Below are 27,476 nucleotides of genomic sequence, written 5' to 3'. Positions count from 1 at the left end.
AAAGCCAAAAGCACTTACTCCTCAGACATTCTTTGACAATTTTAGAGCCCAAAATACAAAAAAGATCCAGGCGGAATAGGTAACAAAGGGTTGAAGAAATATTGTCTGAACTGTCAGATGCAAGCTGGCTGTGTGACATAACCGAGCATCTCGCTCAATTGAATAAGAAGCTGTAGGGACGCAAACAAGTCCCACCCAAAACTTGACCAATATAGTTGTGAACTGAGACAACCCTTATTTTGTTATTTTTGAGTACAGTTACAGTTGTGTGTTCATGCAGACACATAATAGCAATTTCATTACGAATTGAAAATGGGGGACCCTGATGTAAACAAGTCGAAAGTCTTTCTCTGGTCTGCATCCCCTTAACAATTGTGTGTATTGAGCTGTACTGTACTGTACCCATTCTGCAATCTGTTAATTAAAGTTAATTAAACTATCTTCCATTAGTTGGATGTATGGCCTCTGCAAGGTTGTGTGCAGCCATTTGTTTTTGTAACATCTGCTACATCTGTCCCACGTGTTCTTTGCAGCTCACAGTTGTTAGTTCTGCCCCGCTTGACTGTGACAAAAAGGTTTTGAACAAACTTAATGTCATAGCTTGTATTTGATGATATTCTTCTTTGTTATTTACTTGAATGGTTTGATCATTGATTGATGGAGTAATATGGGGTTCTGATAAACTAAAATTATTTGTTAAAATAACATAAGCTAACATATATTTTTACATCTATGCAAATGCATATGCAATATGTATAACTTGAATAAGTAATAAATACAGAAACAACATGTTTAACAATATGTAAATGAGTAGCTACATTTATTTTACATTACATTAACATTTATACGGTCTTTGGCCCTTTGAGGGCAACCATAATGCTGATGTGGCCCTCTGTGAAAATGAGTTTGACACCCCTGCTCTAAGACAAACTCTAACCTTAACCAACTTCTAAAGAGCGCCTAAGCTTAACCGTCCAAAGAACTTGCCGTCACACGATTGGGCACACATGTCACATGACCAGAAACGTCAGTGGCCAATCAGAGCGCAAAACGGGAACGCGGAAACACAAACCGTTTGGTGAAAGCAATGAGGCCTCCCGCAGGCTAACCGGTCATGTCTGCTTCCATTCAGTGTGCTAAGCTAGGCTAACGTGCAGCCAGATAGCTTTCTACTGAACGCACAGAGAGGAAACTGGTATCCATCTTCTTGTCTCTCTCTGGAGAAGACAGTAAGCTAATTTCCCGAAATGTTGGCGTGTTCCTTTAAGAACACATTTTTATTTACAATGTCGGCCTGGTGAGAGGACAAAAAGGTCTCTCGAAGGGTAACAGGGAAAGGGGACAATACAATAAAAAAAAATATATCATAGAAGTAAGGGAAATAATTAAAACAAGCAACCAAATAAAATGACATGGTATGTAATACATGAAGCAGAACAGACAAATTACAGCTAAAAAGGTTAAAAGTAGTGAGGGGGATCAATTTGTCCATTTTCAAAGTATTTTGCATCTCGTTCCAACTGCTGGGAGCAGCAAATTGGAAGGAGGATTTATCAAAGGAAGTGTTAACAGGGGGAACATCTAGCAATATATGGTGAGCAGCTCTGGTGTCATAGGGAGTAGATGACAATTTGAACAGCTTATGTCTGTCTCCTGGTTGTGCTAAAAAAGACAGTCTCTTATAAAATAAATTGATGCGTGCATGGGACCTTGCAAAACTGAGTTTAGCCCTTTTCACACAGCCGGCAAAAAAGTGGCATTCTTTAAAGCAACACAAGCACAAGTGTTTGTTTACATATCAGCTGTTAACACTTTGAGTGCCAACGATGAGATCTCGTTTTTTTTTTAATTTATTAGCGATTTCCATTCATATTTCATCAATCTAGCCTCACGTTACCACTGGAACTCTCTCTGAGCTCCATTGGGAAAATACCGCCCCCTATCGTCTCTCCGGATGGTACTGCACCCCTTTGGATTGGATTGAATGAAACGCATGGAAAAAAACAAGTCCTGCTTCCACATTTTACTTCTCAGGCATGTAACTCGAGCCGATCGGATTCATTGTGGACCATCAGAACAGCGTGGAATCGGTGTTTCGACCACCCAGCGCCAGCGTTGGATCAATAAACGCGATCGATATTTGGAATGGCGATCAGGAATTGGAATAATATTTTTGGAGAACATCTGATCTGAGGTAAGGAATCTATTTTACCAGTCTTGGGATAATCTGAGCTTTTTTCACCTATATATCAACGTGGGCCCTATGTGTGTGTGTGCGTGTGTGCTGATCAGGAAATGGATAATCGATTTTTCAGCCCGCTTCTAAAGCGTGCATAAGTACACATATACTATCGATAATCTAGCGTTTATTTGAAAACGATTCATAAATAGGCAGAAAAATTACAAATTTTTTTGTATTCCAGTGTATTCCACTAAAGGGCGAATCTTTATATTTTCCTGAAACTTTAAAAAAACAAGTTTTTCAAAATGGTATAAAACGGAAATGAACCGATTAAAAAACAATCCGTTTCGACAATGTTGACTGCAAACAAGTCATTGATAAGCGACGGCCATATTATACACATAGCCATAATTTAAGATAGAGTTTATGCGTTCGCAAATATGAGAGCTCTATCATTGAAGTGAGTGTTGGCACGCAACAGGGTTCCGGGGCACCGCATGGCTGGCACGGAAAGTGGCCCAAACTGTATATGGTAAATAGACTGCATTTATATAGCACGTTTATCCAAAGCACTTTACAACTTATGTCTCACATTCACTCATTCACTCAAACACAGAGGCAACCATGTAATGTGCCAACCTGCTCATGGGGAACAGTTAGGGGTTTGTCTAGTGCCTTGCTTAACTCATTCCCCGCCAACGACGAGTATACTCATTATTGGCCGCCAATCGAATAACGCCAACAACGAGTATACTCGTTATTTGATCGTAATTTTTTTTTTTTACTTTATTTTTTAGCGTTTATCGCTTTTCTGGTCAAGCATGACCGACAGAAACAGGTTGAAAATGGGATGTAGAGCAGGGGAAGACATTCTGAGAAATGACGGCGGGTCCGGGAATCGAACTCGTGTCCCCCAGATCCGTGACGAGCACGGTTTTCCCCGACGCAGAAATAGCGCCGAGATATGCGGTGAGCTATGGGAGCTCCCTGATCGTTATTTCTTTTATTCGCTATTTCCATTCATAAATCATCCAGGAAGGCTGTGGTACCATAGGGAATGAGTCTGAGATCGCAAAGGTCTGGTGGTATGCGGCCGATGTTGCATTTGAGACTCTGTATCTCTGTGCGTAGATGAAAGTCATCCGGGCGGAGTTTTCTAGTAACGTGGATCAAGAGCTTCACCCGATCGCATTGAATGTCTTTCGGGACGCCCGATTCATTATGCTGTGGGGGGTATGGCCCAAAATGGACATACGATCTAGCAGATGGCAATCAAATAATTGGAATATTCTTTTTGGAATCTCATTGGCCACAGGTAAGAGCAATTTAACGTACATTTCAGCTTGGTTGTGCATTGTTTTCACAGCCATCGCCCTGATCAGCGTATGCTGTTGTACTAACGAATGCCGTTATTGACAATCAATTAATCAGAAACGACCCCCCCCCCTTTCATGCATGCATGATGGAACATAATATACCGATCACATGCATTTGAATTTTTAATTGTAGCGTGTATAGGGATGAAATGCCAATGGATTAAGTATAATATGCGTCGCGGCCTATTACTAGCCTCCCAGGAATGATCCTAAACCGCTCTAAAACCATACTTATATTCACCACGGTATAAAACGGGAATGTATGGATGGAAAAAATATTCCTTTTTCACATCTTGAACGATAGATACTTGATGTCAAATGGGCCATATTATTGCATCCATAGCTATAATATTTAAATAGTTATAGCCCTGCAAACAAGGTGAGTGACTCCCATCGTTTACAGCGGTGGCGGTAGCTACTACAGGATGAGGCTAATGCCCGGCGATCAATGAGTTAAGGACACATTGACATGCTGCCGGGAGGAGCCACAATCAAACTGGGAACCTTCCGATTACCAGACGACCGCTCTACCTCCTGAGCCATGTAAATGAGCCACTGTCACCCCAGACTGTATAGAGCAAGTTGTGCATATTATTATTATATTTTTTTTATACTGTTTTAACACTTTGATTGCCAGGCAGCAGGGGGCACTGTGGGCCTTCAGTGCCAGCGTTCTATACAATGGATAGAATGGCGTGTTTGCACTGCTAAAAACTATATTTTATATTATAGCTATGGATCTAATAACAGTCGATTGTCAGTGAGTTGCTTCTGGTCAACAATGCAAAAAAACTAGGGGTGGGAATCACCAGTTTCATCACGATACGATACGATATCGATTCTTTGGACAACGATACGATATTATCCGATATCACAAAGTCTGCCACGATACGATACGATACGATTCGATTCAGGTGCCTGCGATCGATATGAGACGATATTATATGCCCATTTAACACAATCAGTAACATTTAAATCAACACAAAAAAAGGCAATGGAAATATCATTTGACATTTTTATTTTTGAGCTCTTCCAGACATTTAAATGAAAAACAATCTATTGTTTTTAATACAAATAGACCTCCTGTTCACTGTTTTTGGTTCGTTTTTCTTTTTTCTCTCGATATTAATATCCTATTTACTGTCACAGAGCTGTATTTTGGCTGGAAAAGCCGGCCAGATCCTGTTAGTGGGGCTATCCCGAGAATGCACCCTCCTTCCCAGTCCCCACTTCTCTCTGCCTATGGCTCTGGGTTAGCTTGTTAGCTTACGCTAACGTAACGTTATCTTCGATCTTTAATGCGACGTGGGCATAATGGAGTGGCGAGGATTGCAAAGCAGGTTAGATGCATTGGACCCGTTGCGGAATAAAATGGCAGGGACATGTTTTGGGTCACAGAATAGGCACACTAGTCTTGCTCGGCTCTGGGTTAGCTTGTTAGCTTACGCTAACGTAACGTTATCTTAGGCACACTAGTCTTGCTCTAGTGACGCTCTGTGTGCTGTTGATGTTAAACGGAGTTTCACAACACTGGGCGCGGGGCGATGACGTCGGCGGATTTTCAAAATAAGAGTATCGCAATATGAATCGATCTTTTTACGTTGAATCGATCCTATTTGATTATTGATAATAGATCGATATATCGATCTGGATCGATGTATCGTCCCACCCCTAAAAAAACAGATTGTTTTTTCATCCGTACATTTCCGTTTTATACCGTTTTGAATATGAGTATAGTTTGGGTGATTCTTACTATTCCCAGGAAAAGTTGCGATAATAGCCCTTTAGTGAAATCCAGTTATCACGTTGTCATTTTTTGCCTGATTATCTAATCATCCTGAAATCAACGCTAGATTATCATTATTATCCTTCCTCATGCAAGAATGAAATGTGGTTTAGACCGGCACAAGTTGCAGTATACACATGGTGCCCTAACTGACATCATACAGGGGAATGTTCTGAGTTTATAGGTACAGGGCTGTATGCTAAGCTTTTTCACTAGGGGCACACTTGCCCCTAAATGAGAAATTTAGGGGCAAAGAATATTTTTTAGGGGCACATTTTTAAATAACTATTTTACCATTATTAAAAAAATATGTTCCTCCTGCCTCATTACTGTGGTCCTTTTATTTAACATTTAAGTGCGTTTGTTTTCAGGTTTGTATCTTTTATAATGAACCAACTGAGAAAGTGTGTAAATCACTAATAGAACAAAAACAACAAACTGTGTGTGCGCGCGCTTGTAGTGCTCCTTGAATGAGATCATCACAACACACACACCATTGCATTAATCAGGAGGACAAGAAACTCTGCATACCTTTGTTTCACAATGAAAAGTGCTTTATATATAAAATGAATTATTATTATTGTAAATAACCACATGAAAGGTTTATTATTTTTATGGGTAATTACCCGCTTCATATTTGTGATGTTACTGGTTTCAGGGTGTGCCTAAAGTGATCAATGTGTTGGGCCGTTTATAGAGATCTATGCCAATTAGTGTTTATGTATATCTGGGACTTTTTTGTATACGAATTGAAAGGCCTACTACGGTATTTGTATGTGACCTTTATTTTGAAAACCGTGTTGCGACGCAACCTTGTTTAAGTTTGTGCTTTTGACAGTGAAATGTTCAGTTCAACTTAGCTCGAAGGAAAGACTCTAATCAAAAAGCTTTAATTGACCTGTATGAGAGCAAAATTAGCGGCTTAAACTTATTGAAAGGAAGTTCTTCTTTGACGATGCAACATTCAGTTTCGTTTAGATTGTTTGCTAGGAATTATGGGATTTGGTGTTGGATGTATGGACTCTACGCAGACAGGACATGGTATTTAATCGCACGATAGACTACAACTACCAAGTTGCGTGGGCCAGATTCACTCCACACGCAAATCTTTTTTTCCACACAGGCTCATCGCCGACAGATTCTTTCATAGCATGGGCGTGACATTATGTCGCACTGTACAGCCCTGGTTGTAGGCTAATGTTTTACTATTTTTTTTATCCAATTTGTATGGATTAATTTAGGAGTGAAATGCGAATGAAGGGTTGAAATCACTACTCGCAAGGTTGCCCCCAAATATTATTTTCCACTCGCACGGGCCAAATTAAGGGGCAATTTGCGATAATCTCGTCGCAGTGTACAGCCCTGAGGTACATGTTCTGTTTCAGAACTGAGACCACTACTATAGAATAAAGCTAATAATTTTTTTCTATCCTCTTTTTCTCCGCCTGATTTTTCTATTTTCCTCCCCATCCCAATTTTGTCGTTATGCCAATTCCCCCCTCCCCTACCTGGTTGTTGTGCGCATGTTCCTCCTACTGGTCGGTACAAGGGAACCCTGAAGTCCACCACATGCTTCCTCCGACACATGTCAAAAATCAATGCTGATTTATTTTGCACATAATCTCACACGCATCCAGGAACTATAAACTGTTTTGAACACATTCATTTAGTTTGACAGTTATTGAGTAAATGTTTAAAAAAAAGAAAAAATGTAATCCTCTTTTTCTCCTCCTGATTTTTCTGTGTTTTCTCCCCATCCCAATTTAGTCGTTATGCCAATTCCCCCCTCCCCTACCTGGTCGTTGCGCGCATGTGCCCCCTACTGGTCGGTCAAGGGAGCCCTGAGGTCTACCACATGCTTCCTCCGACACATGCGGAGACAGCCAGTGGCTCTCTTTTCACCTGGCAGCGAGGACTCTCATTGGTGAAGCGTAACGCGTGGGAGGTCACACTGCCTTCACCATTCCCTGCCTTTCGCTGAGCAGGCGCCCAGACCTGACCTGTAGGCGTCGCTGTCCACAACGCCAGATTACCACCCTCGACTTCCCTCCCCCTAACTCAGCCAAACGAGTTAGTATGACGATCGGCCCAAGCCGCAGGCAATGCTGACTCCGGGAGTCGAGACCGCAGCCTCTTGCATTGGTGACGAGCGCAATCTCCGCTACGCCATCCGGCCACCCAGAATAAAGCTCATTTGGATATAAAAAAGAAAACAAACATTCCGTCAGTTCAACAAAATCAGTTCATCCATTGTCAATAGAGCAGCTCCAGACTTGATCCTTGATCACAAGTTTGCGAATCACCGTCCCAGTCAGTAGCCTAATTTGGGGTTGTAATTTGTTCTTGGTTCTAGTATAGTCAATACAGGGAGGTTTTTTCTCCTACATTGTGAAAAGATTAACACCATCCGTGATTCATACATTTTAAGATTTTAAATTATTCAAGATTTTTAAGAATCCCAAACTTTTCTCTATTATATATTATATTATAGGGATCAGCGTTTCCGTTAGCCGGTAATTACCGGTATTTGACCGGCAAAATCTGTTGAAGTCCGACATATTTAATCTCTCCGGTCTTAATGTCCGGTGAAAATAATTCCCTGAGTCTAAGCACAATTTGATTATTTGAATTGTATTAAAATAGGCTAAAATTAAATAGCCTATGCGATGAACGAAACAATCATTACATTTGTTTCATCGTTGCTTCACCAAGCAGGTATAATAATGTTGTCAGCGAGAGCTTAGTGCTGGGTTTTGCGAGTGCATGTGTAGCTGCAGAGCCGGAGCAGCAGCGGCCATTACAGCGGCCATTGCAGTACTCCAATTCAGCCATTGGCAATTCAATGTTGGGTGGGGGGCGCTGCTGTGCGGTCCCCAGATAGAGCCAGAAAAGAGCCAATAACAGCTGAATCTGCTGCTCTGCATCGACATACTCTCGCAAATAAGTCGTTGGGAGGTGGAGAGAGAGAGTCGTCACGCAAACCCACGATAATGTTGCCGTCTCTCTCTGCCAAATTTCTCAGTTCTTCGCTTGATATAATTAATACAAATGTCCAATATAACGGAATTCGTTAGCTCATAAAAATGTGATTATAACAGACTGCTGTTTATTATTGTCGGGCGACTGCCCACAGACACCTATTTGATTCGGCAGCAGCATGGAGTCTCTGGACTTATTTTATTTGGAATATAATGGCTTTATACGCAAAAGTAGCCTAGTTTTAAGTAAAAATATTATAAATCTACATGCCTTGATGATGTCATTCTTTTGTTTTGTTGTCATTCTTTTGCCTATCAATTGTTTTTAAGCTCAATAAACTCTGACCGGAATTTCTCTCATTTGACCGGTAGATTGAAATCTACCGGACACTGAGGCCGGCAACAATTTTTTCTAATGGAAACCCTGATAGGGATGCCCCGATCACGTTTTTTGCCACCGATACCGATCACCGATCGTCGTGAGCCATATCGGCCGATACCGATCCGATACCGATCGTTTTTGATTAAAAGAAATTAAAATTTATTTTATATAATTTTTTTTTTATATAAAATATATATATTATATAATTAGACTTGTACTTGTATTATCTGCGAGACATCGCCACCATGCAACAAGCTCCACTGTCTGTGTGTACTCTAGTAACCTCCAGCTATGGCCAGGATTCTCCGGCGCTGCACCTGGACCCTATTGGTATAACGTTACTTAACTGTGCTCAGCAAGCCCTCAGCTCGAATACGCATCGAATCAGTGTTATAAGACATTGATATCAGGAGCTATCTGTAGCTACTGCTAGCTGGATATATAACGTTAATACAACGCCTCAGTGAATTATTTAGTAGAATGGGACATTTCGTTTTTAACAGTGAACTAACTTGCGCTAACGTGAGCTAACAGCTAACAGCTAACAGGTATCATACATACCTACTATACTTGCTGGAGCGTTTGTTGATGTCAGGAGCTATCGGTAGCTGGCCGGCTAGATACCGTTCGGTTAGACAATGCCTCATCATGTATTAAACTAAAAGTGAATAGTTGACTGGGTCATTTTGTAACGGTAGCTAAGCTAACGTTAGCTCAAGGAGACGCCGTCCTCCCGTGTCCCGTGTCTCACTAGACTAGACCCGTGTTTACATGCGTACGGGAGGGGCTGGAGGAATGAGCAGACGCCGCACCACCGGTGTCTGAGACAGAACTCAGCGACAGCGAGTGAGATCGGGTTTGACGATCGGTGAAAATAAAGCATTATCACTGATCACCGATCGCATATTTATACTGATTATCGGCCGATAACGATCGGTGGCCGATCGATCGGGGCATCCCTATTATATTATATATATATTGTATAGTGGAGGGTGCCACTGCTGGACTAGCTGCCCAGGGGATCATCCCTATGTTCCCCGGGTTCTATGTTCCCCGCTTTGATTGATTAATAGATTGAACATTTTATTAATTTTTATTATTTTATTAATTATTAATGTCCGCCTTGTTTCGAACGGTTAAGCTTAGGCCCTCGTTCGAACTGGTTAAGGTTAGAGTTTGGAATCAGGGCTGGTGGTCTAAAATGTTCAATCAATCAATCAATCAAAGCGGGGAACATAGAACCCGGGGAACATAGGACCCGGGGAACATAGACATGCTCCCCTGCCCAGTATGTGTCAGCATGAGGGACTGCGTTGTGACTTAATGTCAAATCCTTTTAGGTACATTCTGTAGTGTATTGTACTGCTAATTTGGAGTCAACCTTTCTATTTATTATAATCATTATTACATTTTATGAAACTTGTGTTTTGTTTTGACATCCTTTTTTTGTATTATGTTATAAACCGCTTTGGCAATGTGACGGATGAGTCTGTGCGCCGCACCCATGTTAACTTGTTCCCTCACCCTTATTGTGTGGTTTAGTTCTCTCCCATAGTTGATGTTTGTACATGTTTACATTCATGATGCACATACAGTAGTTACACTATTTCTATTTCACATAAAGACACACAACACATAGATTTGCGTACTGATATCATATTCAATCTTTATTAACCCTTTCACTGCCGCACTACAGAAGGTTAACCCTTTACTACTTGACGTACTTGACTTCCATTTTATACTTGCTATACTTATTTTATACTTATCTATTTTTGCCTAGCACAGTCTCTGGAGCGTAACAGAAAGAAGCATTTTGTATAGAAGTATTCTGTACTTCTGTATGACAACTAATAAAGAAACTTGAACTTACTACCCGTTGGTCGGTAGTGTGATAGTAAAGGGTTAACCTTCTGTAGTGCGGCAGTGAAAGGGTTAACTGACTTACATGGCACGCATCCCGTTTCTCACGTGTTTGTTTGTTTGAGTCTGCAGCCACACCGTCCTCAGGGCAAAGGGAGCAGCTGCGACTGGTCCACACTAAATAGCCGGATGGGTGTGGTGGACCGAACCAAGTCGCGGGGGATGTCAGGGGGGGTTCATTCTTGTGTGATTTTGTTTGTTATGTTATGTATTTCTTTATTTCTTAAGATTATTGGTTGTTCAGTTCAGTAGATATGTTGTATGTTGTGTGTTTATTGTTTATTAGATTCATCAACATTTTTAGATATTTCAGTAAAATATTAATTGTATTAATTAACCTGCCTATGTTTATGTTTCTGGCCAGGACCTATATAGCTGAGTTTACCATTTGTGAGTTGGCTTTCTTTCAGTTCCGGTCTGTTTTTGTCCTGCCTTCTATTTTTTGGGCCCATTTATATTCTGTTTGAAAATTATGTATTTGTTAAACCTTTGTTTGGGTAAATAAAATCCCTTATTTTTGCCTGCACCATCTTCTGCATCTTCTGGCTGCTTGGTCCATCACAGGCAACATTGTTAATAAAGAAGCTTTGAATAAAAAAAATTTAGAGAGTTTTCTAAGGAGCTATGTCTTTGTTAGTACAACCAGGAGATGATTTCTGGCTTGGTTTCTTCTATATAATTCTATGATTTATCACCATAAAGTGCAAAAAAACTCAAATGTAAACAAAGCAAAATATTTGTAAGGGATGTTTAGGAAAATGTTCGCGGGCAATAATATAAAATATGTGTGCTGATTACTAAACAATAATGAACAGCATAGATTTAGATCATTAGTGACTCGACATTGGACAAAAGATAAATAGATAGATGATAGATTGGATCATATATTTATCTCCATCAGAGAGATCTAACATGCCAGGAATGAAGAAAACCAAGTCGTTTTGCTTCTTTGATTTCAGACATGTTATACACGGCTTGTGGTAGAAATGACAAAACGGGCAGCTCAAGTCAAGTCATCTGATTTGGTTCATAGTTCAAGTTTCAAGTTCAAGTTTCTTTAATAGTTGTCATACAGAAGTACAGAATACTTTTGTACAAAATGCTTCTTACTGTTGCACTCCAGAGACTGTGCAAGACAAGATAAGTATGAAATAAAAACATAGTAAAATTAGAAGTAAAAAAAGAGGTCACAGTGTTCAGTTTAGACATATGTACAATGTTCGATGCAGAAGTAGGTAGCGGCCTGATATCAACACTGGTGCATCCGTCATCGGTACTACTATACATTTCCTTTCTGTGTTTTTGCAGTACCTGTGCATTTGAGACGGAATTGACTGCAGGAAGAGACAGTGTGGAGGCGAGGGACGGGAGGAGTCCTGAGGAGAGAGGAGTGCTGCACACACCCCCGGCACCACCCAGGGACAACGAAGTACTGCACACTCCTCCACCAAGGGACAGAGCGGTACTGCAAACACCACCACCCAACCTGAGTGGGTCTTTGAGACTGGTGTAGATGCCTGAGGGAGAAAGAGAGAGCGAGAGAGACATTTTATTTTCAATACAGGCATAAGCACAGAAGCAAGTGCACACACACATTCGCTGGTTTCCTCGTGGTGGCGAGGTTGCCAGGAGCGGGGGAGATGGGGGGTGGCCTGCGGGGGTGGCATTCCCGTCGCTGTGCATGGTGGTGTGAGTGGCACGCACTGTTTGCGTTTTCCTTCGGTCATGATGTGCTTTATCAGGGGGTGTGTCTTGGATGGGGATGTGGTGGGGATTGATGTGTGGGGTGTTTGGGCTGCGGTCCATGTGTGAAAGGTGCTATATAGATAGTTATTATTAATTATTATTATTATTATATTGTACAAATAAAAATTTATGAATTAAAATATCTGTAAGTCTCAACGACATCGAAAATGAGGGTGACCTCAATTGTCCTTTTCGATAATAAATAATGGTTTGAATGAATGAATGAATGAACATACATATACACACACGGACACACACACACAAAGTGGTGATAGAACCAGGGAGTGTAACTAGGGCAGGAAGTCTACTATTGACGTATGTAAGAGTGTCGACAGTGCACCACCATCTGGAACAGTATCTCAACATCTTACAGATTACACAAATACTATGAGACAGCTTTACAAAACAGATTCTGAACTGCCTGAAAATCTTAAGAAAATAATTGTTCAACAAAATGTTGAAAGACTAACATTACTTTCGTTTTACTGTATCTCTGTGGTGTGATATCTTTGGAGCTAACTTGGCATAATTTTATGTTATCAGTCTCTAGTCAAGCTGCAAACACACACACACACACACACACACCCCCCCCCCCCCCCTCACAGACTCACCGGAGCCCAGCAACGAGTTGCCGCGGCTTGTGGAGAAACTCCCGGTTGAGGAGGAAGAAAAGGAGGAGGAGGAGGAGGCGGTGGTGGCGGGAGGCAGAGTGGAGGGGAAGGCAAGGTGGGGTAGGGAGGAGGATGTGCTGGGGAAAAGTGAGGAGGAGGAGGCTGGGGGCGGAGGAAGAGGAGGCGCTGCGTGGTGGTGATTGTGCTCCTCATCCCTCCTCTCCCGGTTCTTGCTCCCGCGCGGGCGCCCCGGGCCGTGGCGGCTCTTCTTGTTGCCGCGGTGCCTCCTTTCCCGGGGAAGTGGTGGCGGAGGCGTGGGCGTGGCTTTGTCCTCCTCTAGGCCCGCCTCCTCCAGGATAGGGGGCGTGGTCAAGTGCGAAGGCTTGCAGAGGGAAGGCTTGGAAGGCTTGTAGTCCCCGCCGCTGGAGGAGGAGGAGATCTTACGGATCTTGCTGCCGCCGGCCAGCCCCGAGGAGGAGGAGGTGATGCGCATTATAGATCCAAAGGTAGAGATGGTGACCTTGGTCTCAAAGGGGCTGGCATTGCCCTCCGACCTGTCGTGACCCTGCTGTGACCCCGCGTGGGGTCCCTCGGCGGGGGTCAGCGCCGGGGGCTTGTGGTATTTACTGTCCCCTTCCTCCTCCTCCTCCTCCTCCTCCTCCTCATCTTTCTCTTCCTCTTTCTCCACCTCCTCCTCCTGAGCTACTGTCCGCCGGTGACGCTCCTTGCGCTCCTCTGTACTGTGATCGTCTCCTCCTCCTCCTTCTCCTCCTCCTCCTCGGTCGTGGTCACGCTCGAGACGGGAGGAAGAGAACTGCAGGAAGTCCTGCGCTGACGAGAGGGACCCGCCACCTGGAGGAACACATTAGTCAAACACACAACATAAACCTGGCAGTTTAACATCATATTGACCCTTGTGCCGTGTTTGTGTTTTGTTTGTGTTCTTCTGTTATACACCACATGTCCGAGGGTCTGGTTATAAAACAATACAGCCATAACAATTTATGTACGAAATACTTAACAGATGTAACTTAAGCTATATAGACGGCACATATGGGTCATATTTACCATTTACCTCTGCTAGATCACATTTATCAATAAAAGTGCTATTTGTTTTTTTCCTTTTCCAGACATGAGTGGAATAAATCATGTTTATCTTCAACAAATATAAATGAAAGAAGATAGATGCAAACGGGTAAGGTACACAGTGAACCTTTTTGTTTCATATTTACCATATTTACTTGTTTTCACCTACAATTTCCACACTTTTGTGGACCCAAACACCACACATGTAATATAGATGTGTGTGAGGGGTGAGCATTCAATGAAAGTTTGCTCTTTCATATGCTCTCTCATTCTTCACAGAAAATTAGGCCAATGGGTCTCAGGTTGAAAATATATTTCATTGTATCATTTCTCTTTCAACACCACAACAGTCTTAATTAACAATTTTTCTTTTTTTTATCCACTTTTTCTCCCATTTTCTATATTTTCTCCCATCCCAATTTCGTATCATCCAATTCAACCCTCCCCTGTCACGAACGCTGTTTCTTGCCTCCCACAAGCAGGCTGCAATGTGGACTAAGTCATACATAGCACAAGTCCCCTCCGGTACTTGAGGTAACAGCAGTCGCATCTTTTCACCTGCGCAGCTCGATCTCTCAGTGGTGAGGAGTAACGCGTGGGAGGCTCACGCTGCCCCCGACACTTCCTGATTCCACTGCGCAGGCGCACCAACCGACCTGTAGGAGTCGCTGTCCACAACGCCCGAATCCCCACCCATCAGTTTCCCACCCCCTAATACGGCCAATGTGCATTAGTACGGACGACCAGCTAAACTGAAAGCAAATGTGGAGCGCTGGGCTCGAACAGGCGAGCCCAGCGTCTCCAGATTTCGTGGCGAGCGCCTTGCCCACTACGCCACGTAGCCGCCCCTGGTCTTAATTAACAATTGTTATTTAATCATTTAATTCATTACAAATATTGTGATGAATTGGTTTATATCATATACTGTACCACAAAGTATATGAGGTGGTAGAGCCATTTATGTCACCCTGGGAAGCTCTACCACCTCCTTAGCAAAGGTTAGCTGTGGAGTGCCCCAAGGAACTATTCTGGGTCCCATTTCGTTCCCCATCAGGTACCTGTGTTGAATGGACTAGAGGAGCAGGAGGAGGAGGAGCAGCTCTTGCCAGTGCTTCCAGTCTTCTTACTGCGATGACCCAAACTGTGAGAGCTCAGTTTCTTGGGTTTCCCTTCGCCATCTTTGCTGCCGTGGTGACTGGAGGAGAGCTGTGTCAAGACCAGACAGATCACAGAAAAGACATGTTAGTGTTAAGATGCCATAGGAGTCTATGCTTCTACCGGCAAGTTTACTTTTCTTACCTTGTCCAGGCTGCTGGTCAATGAAGAACCCAGGGTATCGGGCGACTTCTTGTACCGCTCCTTCTGTCGCATCTTGTCTTTATGACTCTGAAAAGAGGGGGGGCAAATAAAACTCTTTTAAGAAAGTTAACATACTGTACCAGGAAGGAGTGAGGACATCGTATCTAAATGACCCTCGCAAACAACCTTACCTTCCTTTGTCTGTGGTGGTGGTGTTTGTCCTGCAAAGGGGAGCTGGGGCGCCCCCTGGCGTGGCCAAAGGGACTGCCTGTAGTATCCCCGCTGCGCAACTTCTTCTGCTGCACAAGCCAATGGAAGACAAAAAGGAGTGTCTAAAAGCTGAACGTAAACAGCTGGCTGCGGATCACCTATTGGGCAGCGTGTGCGGAGTAAAACGATTCCTTTAGTGAAGCGGTGGTGATTCCTCGCTATGTAATGTATATGCGTGGTGTGCACGGCCTCTACATGGCCAAACCCCTTCCACATGTCTTACCATCTTGCTGTAATGATGCTTGCAGTAGCCACAGTATTTCACATTGTCAGCCTCGGGGCCCTCCTCCTCACACAGCAGACCAGCCATCTGAGCACTGCACAAGGTCACGGGGTCAGACAGGAGAGGAAAGGGGGAGAGCGCGCGCACACACACACAAATGCACGTATACACACACACAAATACACATGCACACACACATGCGAGCATGCACGTGCGCACACACACACACACACACACTCCAAAGAGTTCTATGTATACACACACACACACACACACAGACACACACACACACAGACACACACACACACACACACACACACACACACACACACACACACACACACACACAGATACACTCATGCACACGCTTAAATACTTACCAGGTGACATGGAAGGCCTGTCTGCAGCCCTGTCTGTTGCAGGTCATGCAGGCCCCGCAGGCAGCCTTGCTCTCCCGCCCGTGGTCCTCACAGATGTAACAGGTCTAGTGCAGCAAATACAAAGGGCTGAGTGAAATAATGCAGGTAACATAATAAATTATATTATATAAATTACATGTTTTAAAATGTTCATAGACACCAAGTTGACACCGACTACGTTTACTTAACAGTGTCAATACATCTGCATTCTTATTGTTGTGAGAGAAGTTGTATTGTCGGGGGGGTGGGGTGGGGTAGGGGGAGGTGGCAGACTGTCTGCCAGCTTGATTCAATGTGCAGCCAAGAAATTAGGATGGTGTTAATCCTGGGAATAATCCAGGGAAGGTTGCGCGTGCCATCAGGCCAAACTCACTGTCTGATATGAAATCTATGAAACATTCTACACACACTCACACACATGCTTACGTGCACACACACAAATGTATATATATATATATATATATATATATATATATATATATATATATATATATATATATATATATATATATATAAACACACACGTGCAAAACATGCATACACACAGATACATGCATGCGCACGCACACACAGACACACAGACACACACACACTGTCACTTTGTACTTCGAATCAGTCTCTACCCAGAGAGAGGGGGCTGCTGGTAGGGGGCAAGAGAGGCCTAGCAACAGGTGCTGGACAAAGGAACAGCGGGCTCTTTACCTTCCTCCTTCAACTCTCTCTCTCTCTTTCTCTACTCTTCCACCAGCTCCAGGCCCAAGCCCCCCCCCCCCCCTCATAAGATGTCAGCGATGTAATGCAAGGCCAGAGAGACAAGCATCTGGGTCTGTATGTAAGAGGAAGAGTGCTTCTCAAGTTTTCACTGTCCATTGAAATGCTGTCTAGGAATGCAGGCAGCAAATCTGGATGAATGGCTCTGACAGGGCAAAGCTGCATGCAATTTACTGTAGCTGACACAGTAATATGAAACCAGGCCCATTGAGAGTCACACAGACACTCGCATACATACAGTGCACGTATCCATGGATATGCTCCTGCGCACACACACACACACACAAACGCACGCACAAACACACACACACACACACACACACACATAGGGATGGGAATTGATAGGATTTTATCGATACGATTCCATTATCGATTCTGCTTATCGATTCGATTCTTTATCGATTCCCTTATCGATACCTGATCAATTTATAATTTAAATAAATAAATTGGAAATGCAACAGAACTACATTTAGTCATTTAGCTGACGCTTTTATCCAAAGCGACTTACAAGTTCTGTACGACAAGCCATCAGGAAGGGCACAACTCTATCAGCTGAGCAACAATGTTCATCAAAGTGTTGAGTGCTACAGTGTAGGTTAGTTTATTAGGACAAGTGCATGACAGTACGGTTAGTTAGGGTTAGATATATATTTTTTTATTCAGATAATGGTTGAAGAAGTGCGTCTTTAGTCGACGGCGAAAGATTGGACGTGATTCGGCTGTCCTAACTGGGGTGGGTAGTTCATTCCACCATTGTGGGGCAAGGACTGAGAATAGGCGACTTCTCTTTGATGACCCTCCCGGAGCTCGGATAGGAGTAGGTCTGAGGCGGCCAGAAGATGCAGAGCGTCGGGGTCTAAGCTGGTTAGAATAACAACATGCAACTTGACATTTCTGATTGTCATTTATTGTTGAGCCCCCATGTCAGAAAAATACAAAAACTGTAAAAAATAAAACATTAACTATAGCCTACACTTAAATAAAATAATGTATTTGAGATTCTCTTAAAATGTATTTATTTTTTTTATTCTTAAACGAATTTAATCTATTGAATAACAGGTTGTTATTCCTCTGACTTCTGTCTCTCACTCACACTCTCTCTCACACACACACACACACACACACACACACACACACACACGCACACACACACACACACACACACACAGAGAGAGAGAGAGAGCTCCCTCCCCGGGCCCCTGTCCTTTAAAGTATTGGCTTGTGTTGCTACACGGACACATTTGTATGTTGCACCATGGTACTTCCTGTCTGACGGACTCAGAGTAGACTAGTAGAGACTTAGTAAACAAACAATCCGGCTCTTATTATATGTGAACTAAAGAGTACAAGGTTTACACAACAGTCCCCACCCGCTGTTTTATTGTATTTGTACCTGTACTATCCGCTGTCAGCTGTTTATCTCTCTTTGTGAGCTTGATTAAATAGCGTTAGCTCACGTTAGCTAGCGATAGCTCCGCGGCTAATTTTAGCTCACCCTAAACTAAATCAATGACTGTTCTAAAGCATTCAAGTAGTTTTCACTGCACATAGAAGTAGCCAAACAGCGGGAGCATTTCGGGAGCATATTACCAAAACCCAGGCAATTTCGAGCCCTTAAGGAATCAAATAGAGTCTGCCATGGCTACATGCTAACGTAACGTTATTGCGCAACTGTAGGCAGCGATAAGGGAATCGAAAGTCACAGGAGCCACACGGTTCCAGGCATCGGCCAATTAGGAACCGGTTCCCAACGGGAACCGGTTTTCGATTCCCATCCCTACACACACACACACACACACACACACACACACACACACACACACACACATACAGGATGCTGGTAACCGGACATTAACTCCAGTAAAGATATAATACGATAATATTAAGCATTCATTCAAAGTGCGCATATGTTGAATATCAATATTTCTTTTTGGGGTAGTCGTGGAAATCAATCAACAAGACCATTATCTCTAAAGGCATTTAAGGCTGCTGGAGACGTAGCCTACTGCCACTTAGCACGCTACCAATGATCAAAGACTATACAGAGTGGCAGGTGGGGGTAGAGGGTGGGGCTATACGAGGGCTACAAAATACATCACATTCAGCGTATTAATGGTAAATGGCTGTATTTATATAGTGCTTTTATCCACATTTCCTCACATTTTACCCATTCACTTCACACACCGACGGCGGAGGCAACCATGCAAGGTGCCAACCTGCCCATCGGGAGCAATTAGGGGTTAAGTGTCTTGCTCAAGGACACTTCGACATGCTGCCCGGGAGGAGCGGGAATCGAACCGGGAACCTCCGGATTACCAGACGACTGCTCTACCTCCCGAGCCACTGTCGCTCCGCGTACAACCAACACATGACCTAGCAATCCACAGGTGAAAGATGAGGCTCACTGACACAGACACTGTCGGTTGCGCTCGCGGTGTGTGGGTCAGTACCTTGATGTATCTGTCGTGGGGCACGTACTGCAGGACAATGGGCTCCATGGTGAGGACGTTGGCGAACTGCACCTCCGGGATGTAGAGCGCACACACCACGTGAGCCCAGCCTGGCGGCAGGACCGGGGGGTACGGTTAGTGTGCGGAGTCATGCAGAGGCAGGCGTGTGTACAAACACGCCAAGCACACACACAACATAGGGTCTCATGTTCAAAATAAAAGGAACACTTGGAGAGTTTAAGGGGGAGAGACACTGGGGGACCAGTGAGAGCGAGAAGAGGTGGGAGTGAGATGGAGAGAACAGGTAGGAGTGAGATGGAGAGAAGAGCTGGGAGTGAGATGGCGAGAACAGGAGGATTGGTGAGATGGAGAGAAGAGGTGGGAGTGAGACAGAGAGAAGGAGTAGGAGTGAGATGGAGAGAAGGGGTAGGAGTGAGATGGAGAGAAGAGGTGGGAGTGAGACAGAGAGAAGGGGTAGGAGTGAGATGGAGAGAAGAGGTAGGAGTGAGATGGAGAGAAGGGGTAGGAGTGAGATGGAGAGATGGGGTAAGAGTGAGACAGAGAGAAGTGGTAGGAGTGAGATGGAGAGATGGGGTAGGAGGGAGACAGAGAGAAGGAGTAGGAGTGAGATGGAGAGAAGGGGTAGGAGTGAGATGGAGAGACAGGGTAAGAGTGAGATGGAGAAGGGTTAGGAGGGAGATAGAGAGAAGGAGTCGGAGTGAGACAGAGAGAGGGGGTAGGAGGGAGACAGAGAGAGGGGGTAGGAGGGAGATAGAGAGAAGGGGTAGGAGGGAGACAGAGAGAGGGGGTAGGAGGGAGACAGAGAGAGGGGGTAGGAGGGAGACAGAGAGAGGGGGTAGGAGGGAGATAGAGAGAAGGGGTAGGAGTGAGATGGAGAGACAGGGTAGGAGGGAGACAGAGAGAGGGGGTAGGAGGGAGACAGAGAGAGGGGGTAGGAGGGAGATAGAGAGAAGGGGTAGGAGGGAGACAGAGAGAAGGAGTAGGAGGGAGACAGAGAGAGGGGGTAGGAGTGAGATGGAGAGACAGGGTTGGAGGGAGATAGAGAGAAGGGGTAGGAGGGAGACAGAGAGAGGGGGTAGGAGGGAGATAGAGAGAAGGGGTAGGAGGGAGACAGAGAGAAGGGGTAGGAGGGAGATAGAGAGAGGGGGTAGGAGGGAGACAGGGAGAAGGGGTAGGAGGGAGACAGAGAGAGGGGGTATGAGGGAGATAGAGAGAAGGGGTAGGAGGGAGACAGAGAGAAGGGGTAGGAGGGAGACAGAGAGAGGGGGTAGGAGGGAGATAGAGAGAGGGGGTAGGAGGGAGACAGAGAGAAGGGGTAGGAGGGAGACAGAGAGAGGGGGTAGGAGGGAGATAGAGAGAGGGGGTAGGAGGGAGACAGAGAGAAGGGGTAGGAGGGAGACAGAGAGAGGGGGTAGGAGGGAGACAGAGAGAAGGGGTAGGAGGGAGACAGAGAGAAGGGGTAGGAGCGAGACAGAGAGAAGGGGTAGGAGGGAGACAGAGAGAAGGGGTAGGAGGGAGACAGAGAGAAGGGGTAGGAGCGAGACAGAGAGAAGGAGGTATGGAAGGAATGGTGTGCAACAGGGGCATCGTCCAGATGTTTACCTCCACTGTCTGTCCTCTTGAGGGCGCCATCTTTGTGGGGGCACAGCTCACATCTCTAGGGCAAGAGAGAGAAGGCTCAGCTCGCCATGCGTCGCGACAAGTTAAAACAGCGGCAGTGATGAGACAATAACAATAACAGAAACCACGTTATACAGGCTTGTTGGGCTCCTTCTGTACTCACTACTCGAGCCGCTCTCTCCTGTGACTCACACTTCCGACAGAACCACGGCCCTGTGGGCACCTGCACGATGCCGTAGCATGCTGGGAGATGACACACACACACACACACATTATATATATATATATATTGAGCTATAGTTCAGTTTAAGTGAAATGATACAGTATATACAGTTCCATCAACTTTGTTTACTGGTGTGACTTCAATACCTGTTAGTGTTACATATATTCAAAGACAATGGCAATGTAGGCCTACTTCAACCTTCTTGATATTAAGAGAGGATGACAGAAAGAAAGAAAGAAAGAAAGAAAGAAAGAAAGAAAGAAAGAAAGAAAGAAAGAAAGAAAGAAAGAAAGAAAGACAGAAAAAAAGAAAGAGAGAAAGAAAGAAAGAAAGAAAGAAAGAAAGAAAGAAAGAAAGAAAGAAAGAAAGAAAGAAAGAAAGAAAGAAAAATTAAGAATATAATCTGGACCAATACAAAACAAGTGCTTTAAGCAGTCAAATCATCATTTTGGCTTTTTGTTAGAAAGTATTTGGATAAAGCCAGGAATGCCTTATACTATGACACTGTAATTGCACTCTGCTGACCATCTAAACAAAGCCACGGGGACACATTGAAATCACGAATGACTCTTAACAATGTCTCCAAAAGAGGCCTCGCGTGTTCTGTAGCAAAAGCTAACGGGTATATACGACGTGCGTAACTTTGGATCGGAATAGCCACTATGCACTATCGCGACCCTCAATTGTCGGCGCCATCAAGGCTTGATGTGTCATTTTCCACCATGCCCCTATCTGATCATGTCAGCGCGGCGTGCAGAAAGGAAACAACACCCCCTCCCACACATAAACAGAGACACACGCACGCACGCACGCACGTAGCCAGGCAAGGGGGCGCATCATCATCACCACCCCATCCTCCCGCACGCACGGTAATTACATTGTAATAGCGAGCTTGTTGTTACCTTGGTGCACAGCAACACTGCACCCGTGTCCATCACAGTACACCAGCGGGTTCTCAGCCCAGCCGCGCTCATCGGAACACACGCAGCAACCGCCAACCATTTCCCGCATGCTGCTCCTGCTCCCATATGATGATGATATTTTACCCAGTTTCGCGATGGCCAAAAAAAAACCTCGACGGGGTGTCAAGTAGTCCCAAACTTTAACGCCATATCAAACATAGTGGTCGCGTTAGTCGTGCAATAGAGCAGCGGAGAACTGAATCTCGGCGTGGGGTTGTGATACGGTGAGCTCTCCGTGATGTCCTCCCCGTCCCCACGGAGCCGAGCTTGTGCGCATGCTCATGTCTGCTCTCCTGCTGAATGATAGTCACTGCAAGAGGCTCGCGGACCTGTTCTATTCAGTTGGTTTTTTCAGTTCGCCACGCTCTGTGAGTGGGCTAGCGTGTCGTGCGTGAGCTGGTGTCGGTATTAGAAAAGTCCAATTTGGATGTTGCGGTCAGACACGGTTGTTTTCGGAGATTAGTAGAACCTGTGATTGAAAAAGGCAAGTAGCCTACTGACTGTAAACCACTGGCTGTAGCCTCACCGCCTGGTAGGTCAATAGCGCCATCTTTAGGCGCTATTTCAGGCTGCTTGTTGTACCAATAGCATAAAACTGCAGTGCCGCAGTTCCATACACAGGGGCCTGTACTGTGCGTTGGCGGCCTGTACTGTGCGTTGGGGGCCTGTATTGTGCGGTGCACTACTGCGCATGCGAGAAACAAAGTAAAGTAATTCTAATCTAGTCTAAGGGTTAAGTTTAGGCCCTCATCCAGAAGAGGTTAAGTTTAGAGTAACAGTCAGGGCTATTCAGTTTAAGATAAAAATTCTAGTAGACAATTGGTTGCATTGAATGCTTTATTTGGTTACTCCTAATCCAATTGATATTCAGTTTAAGACAAAAAGGTCAAATTTTCCGTATGTTACTTTATGTTCCGTATGTTTCTAGTGTCCTATATTATATGTTACTTTGTTTCTCGCATGCACAGTAGTGCACCGCACAGTACAGGCCCCCAACGCACAGTACAGGCCCCTCCTATGTATGGGGCTGCGGCACTGCAGTTTTACCCTACTTGTACATCAATAAACAAATCGTTTCAGCATTCCATATCCTGGCCTGAAATGAAAAACATCCTGCACATACATTTTGTTTATAGACTGTGAACAATAGTTCTGTATGTATTGGCTACGAGCAGGTCCCCTGTACATTTTGACATAGATAATTTCCACAAGTAAAAAGTTATTGGTTCTGAAGTGAAATCCTTCTCAAGCTAAATCCCAATTCAGGTCAGCAGATGTCACCAAGTCTCAGTTTTTGTATTTAATTGATTTCTACTTCAAGAAGTCTGGCTGAGTATGTTGTGTCTGGTAAACCTTTGTTTTATGATGGACTGGGGACATCAAATCAAATTTATTTGTAAGGCCTGACAACACACGTTAATGTCCCCATGGGCCGGACACATCTTCTTTAAACAAGTCAAGAAGAAACATCACAATAAGTCAAGAAACAAAACATGAACACCATAAGGTCCAACAAATTTAGAATAAATGCAAAATAAATGAATGCAATGCGAACACTCCCAGACATACCCCACGCGAAGGTAAGGAAAAACTCACTAAAACCTAGCAATAGGAAAAAATGCACCACAGGCAGTGTGGAGGCGAGAAACCTTAGAAGGGCCATTCAAGGGGGGATCTCTCTTCTTAGATGTCGGTGATCATAGTAGTGTTGCATGCACTCATGTGTGTAGTGAAACACAGATGAATGCATGCAATGACAGACATGACAGACTTCTCATCAAATTGAGAGAAGGAACAAATAAATAGAAGCAAGTCCTCTTCTCATTCCCCCTCCCCGCTCCCCCCAATCAATACAAAATGTATATAGGGGTTACAATGAATGTTCTAATAATACAGCATTCACTCATTATTTCACAATAGATTGGATATGAAAGCAGCCATGCTCGTGCCAAAATATATTAGAGATAAGATAAGATATTCCTTTATTGATCCCTTTGGGGGAAATGCAGGCATCATAGCAGCATGGGGGAGGGTGGAGGGGAGGTACAGGTACATGGTGATAGTAGAAGACATGATACAGGTCATACAATTATAGTACAGTGGGGAAGTAAAAATACAAATACAAATAAAAATAGGCAGTGTAAACATTATACAAATATAATTAACTCTGAATATGTGCATATGAGCAAGTAGACAGTGTAAATAAGTCAAGGTGCAGATGAGGGTAGGTATGCCCTCTCAGTTATATTTGCATTACAATAAATATCCTACATGTATACATAGCCTACATGTATTAACCCTTTCACTGCGACAATACAGAAGGTTAACCTTTTACTACCACAGACAGTGACTTAATCCTCTTTACCCCGTTGGGGGGCATAGGGCGTCCACCAGAGCTCTCCATCTCACTCTCTTCTGGGCCAGGGCCTTTGCTTCTTGCCAGCTCACTCCGATGTTCTTTAGATCTTGGAGTGTGGAACGTTTCCAGGTGTTTCTTGGCCTACCACAGACAGTACAGGTAGTTAACCCTTCCACTGCCACACAACAAAGGGTTAACCCTTTCACTACCTCACTACCAAAGGGTTAACCCTTTCACTGCGACAATACATAAGGTTAACCATTTTCACTGCCACACAACAAAGGGTTAACCCTTTCACTACAGAAGGTTAACCTTTCAGGTGGACCCTGATGTAAACAAGACGAAAGTCTTTCTCTGGTCTGCATCCCCTTAACAATTGTATGTATTGAGCTGTACTGTACTGTACCCATTCCGCAATCTGTTAATAAAGTTTTCAATCAATCAATCAATCACTACCACACTACTCTGTAGTGTGGTAGTGAAAGGGTTAACCTTCTGTAGTGTGATAGTGAAAGGGTTAAGAGAATCTAGTTTCCTGAAAGCATTGCATTGAGAGTGAATTGAGACCAACACCGCCCTCCATACAAGTTTCTTTGGCGTTCAACTTTGATCCGTCGGTATAGCTGTGCCTGCCACGATCAATGACCCGAGACTAATCATTCTCTGATTATTACCCTATTCTAACATGATATCTAACCTTAGTAAAACCTATGCACATTTTCTGAGTTAACAAGATTACTTTCAAATTCCAACTCATCAAATCATTTGGTAGCATCTAAAATAGAACTAGCCCTGAACTCAATCTCTGAGGACATCCAAAGAGAGGGAAAGAGAGGACTGCCCCTTTTCGAAACGGTGGATTGAGCCTTTAAGTCGATATTTAGGCATCATGGCGTGTGATCGCAGCTCGCTTCACAGGCGTCACTTCAGAGAGAGAGAGAGAGAGAGAGAGAGAGAGAGAGAGAGAGAGAGGGAGATGAGATAGAGAGAGAGGGAGAGAGAGAGAGAGAGAAAAGGAAACTGTTGCTGATGGAGAGGACAGATACTGCGGTGACAGCTGGATTAGGGCCCACACACTAGCGAGGTGTGACAGTGTCCCTGTCACGTGGTTGACGTCTGCCATCACAGCCTGATGGAGTTGACATGCTGACTTAATGACTGCTACTTCCCCACATGCCAATACAGAATGCTTGAGAGCCTTACTATATTCCATTATATTTGTGTCAGTGGGTACCTGAATGTTGTCTTTTCCTTTACATAAATAAAGACATTCCCACCCTAAATTGATGCAGTAAAGGCACACATTGGTGCATAAAAGTACACCACAATGCAGGAAATTAAGTGTTTTCCTAGGGGAGGACACCCAGACCCCCTGCTTAAAGTGTCCCCTCCAATGTTAAAACCAAACCTACATCCTTGGGCATTTTAAAGGGAATTTATTTATTTGGGGCGACAGTAGGTACTCGGTAGGTAGAGCAGTCGTCTGGTTTTCTGGAGGTTCCCGGTGGCGGTTTGATTCCCGCTTCTCCCAGGGAGCATGTCAAAGTGTCCTTGAGCAAGACATTAACCACTAACTGCTCCCGATGAGCAGGTCGTCACCTTGCGTGGTCGCCTCCGCCATCGGTGTGTGAATGTGTGAGTGAATGGGTAAAAATGTGAGGAACAAATTGTAAAGCGCTTTGGATAAAAGAGCTATATAAATGCAACAATTGACCATTTATTTTATTCTCCAAGTCTTTTTATTATTTATTTTATTCCGTTTTAAACCATGTCTCTTATTGTTTTATATGTTTTAGCTTTCTAAACCCTCCTGGAGTGCTGATGTACAAGGATGCTTATTAGCACCAGTATGGTTGTCAATATCCCAGTGTACCCAACCCCCCCCACCCAACCTCCTCCAATGTACAGTTTCTACGTCAAATGTATATACTCCCTTTTCTTGACTCCTTCTGTATCACAAACAGTACTGTATTTGCAAATCTGGTATGTCATAAATGCATAGATGTAGCAGTACTGACTATCTGTATGTCATGTATGTCATATATGTCCTGATGAATTGAAAATGGGGGACCCTGGTGGAAACAAGACGAAAGTCTTTCTCTGGTCTGCATCCCCTTAACAATTGTGTGTATTGAGCTGTACTGTATTGTACCCATTCTGCAATCTGTTAATAAAGTTTTCAATCAATCAATCAATCAGCACTGTCGGGCTGAAATTCCCTTGCAATGGTCTATTCCTCCCAGCAGAGGGAGGCTGTCTGGTATAAACTGACTCGCCACTCACTTAGCACTATTAGCTCAGCATCCGGGTAAGAACTGCGATATCGAAATCCTCTGATGAAATCAATAGTATCCAGCTGCACAGCCGGAGAGCAACGCTCTCAGGGCCGCGCTGTGGGGGCTGCGCTATGAGGTCCGCGCATGCGCTGTGATCGACACTGTCAATCACTCCATTCGGATTATAATAATAATAATAATGATGCAGGACCTGTCGCAGAGGTCTATTCAAGGTCGCCGAGCGGCACTGCAGATGTACCCTACTCTTTGAATTCGAAAAAGTGCATTACCGGCCAGATCCTCTTAGGGGCGCTGTCTCGATAATGCAGTGTGCCCTGTGGCAGAACGGTGCATTATTTTTTTTGACTTTCAATGGAGTTTCCAGTTAGCTGGATTCTGGATGTGCAGCCTGTAGCTTGGAATACGTTTTGGATCGCGGATTTCAGTGTGCAGTAAAGGAATTTATCATCAGCCAATGGACATATCGATCTACCAGATGGCGACCGATAACTGGGA

The 27,476-nt window shown here is 44.1% G+C and overlaps 1 protein-coding gene across 1 annotated transcript in view; it reads right to left on the bottom strand.

The window, feature by feature from the left end:
- Positions 1 to 22,374, bottom strand: part of LOC311232114 (protein AF-17-like) — a gene marked incomplete at its 5' end in the record, with an annotated part of 63,430 nt that extends 41,056 nt beyond the window's left edge. The window contains 11 exons of the mRNA XM_084318801.1: positions 11,936 to 12,141; positions 12,982 to 13,833; positions 15,126 to 15,273; positions 15,367 to 15,480; positions 15,558 to 15,665; positions 15,860 to 15,953; positions 16,240 to 16,343; positions 19,500 to 19,609; positions 21,123 to 21,177; positions 21,304 to 21,383; positions 22,266 to 22,374. Of these exons, the coding sequence (XP_084174927.1) occupies positions 11,936 to 12,141; positions 12,982 to 13,833; positions 15,126 to 15,273; positions 15,367 to 15,480; positions 15,558 to 15,665; positions 15,860 to 15,953; positions 16,240 to 16,343; positions 19,500 to 19,609; positions 21,123 to 21,177; positions 21,304 to 21,383; positions 22,266 to 22,374 (1,980 nt within the window). The remainder of the gene's footprint in view (positions 1 to 11,935; positions 12,142 to 12,981; positions 13,834 to 15,125; positions 15,274 to 15,366; positions 15,481 to 15,557; positions 15,666 to 15,859; positions 15,954 to 16,239; positions 16,344 to 19,499; positions 19,610 to 21,122; positions 21,178 to 21,303; positions 21,384 to 22,265) is intronic.
- Positions 22,375 to 27,476: the final 5,102 nt, after the last annotated feature.

The sequence above is a fragment of the Notolepis coatsorum genome, assembly GCF_963971535.1.
Source record: "Notolepis coatsorum genome assembly, chromosome: 7".
NCBI classification, from domain to species: domain Eukaryota; kingdom Metazoa; phylum Chordata; class Actinopteri; order Aulopiformes; family Paralepididae; genus Notolepis; species Notolepis coatsorum.
Note: the sequence above shows the minus strand (reverse complement) of the source record. Positions and strands in the feature narration are given on the sequence as shown.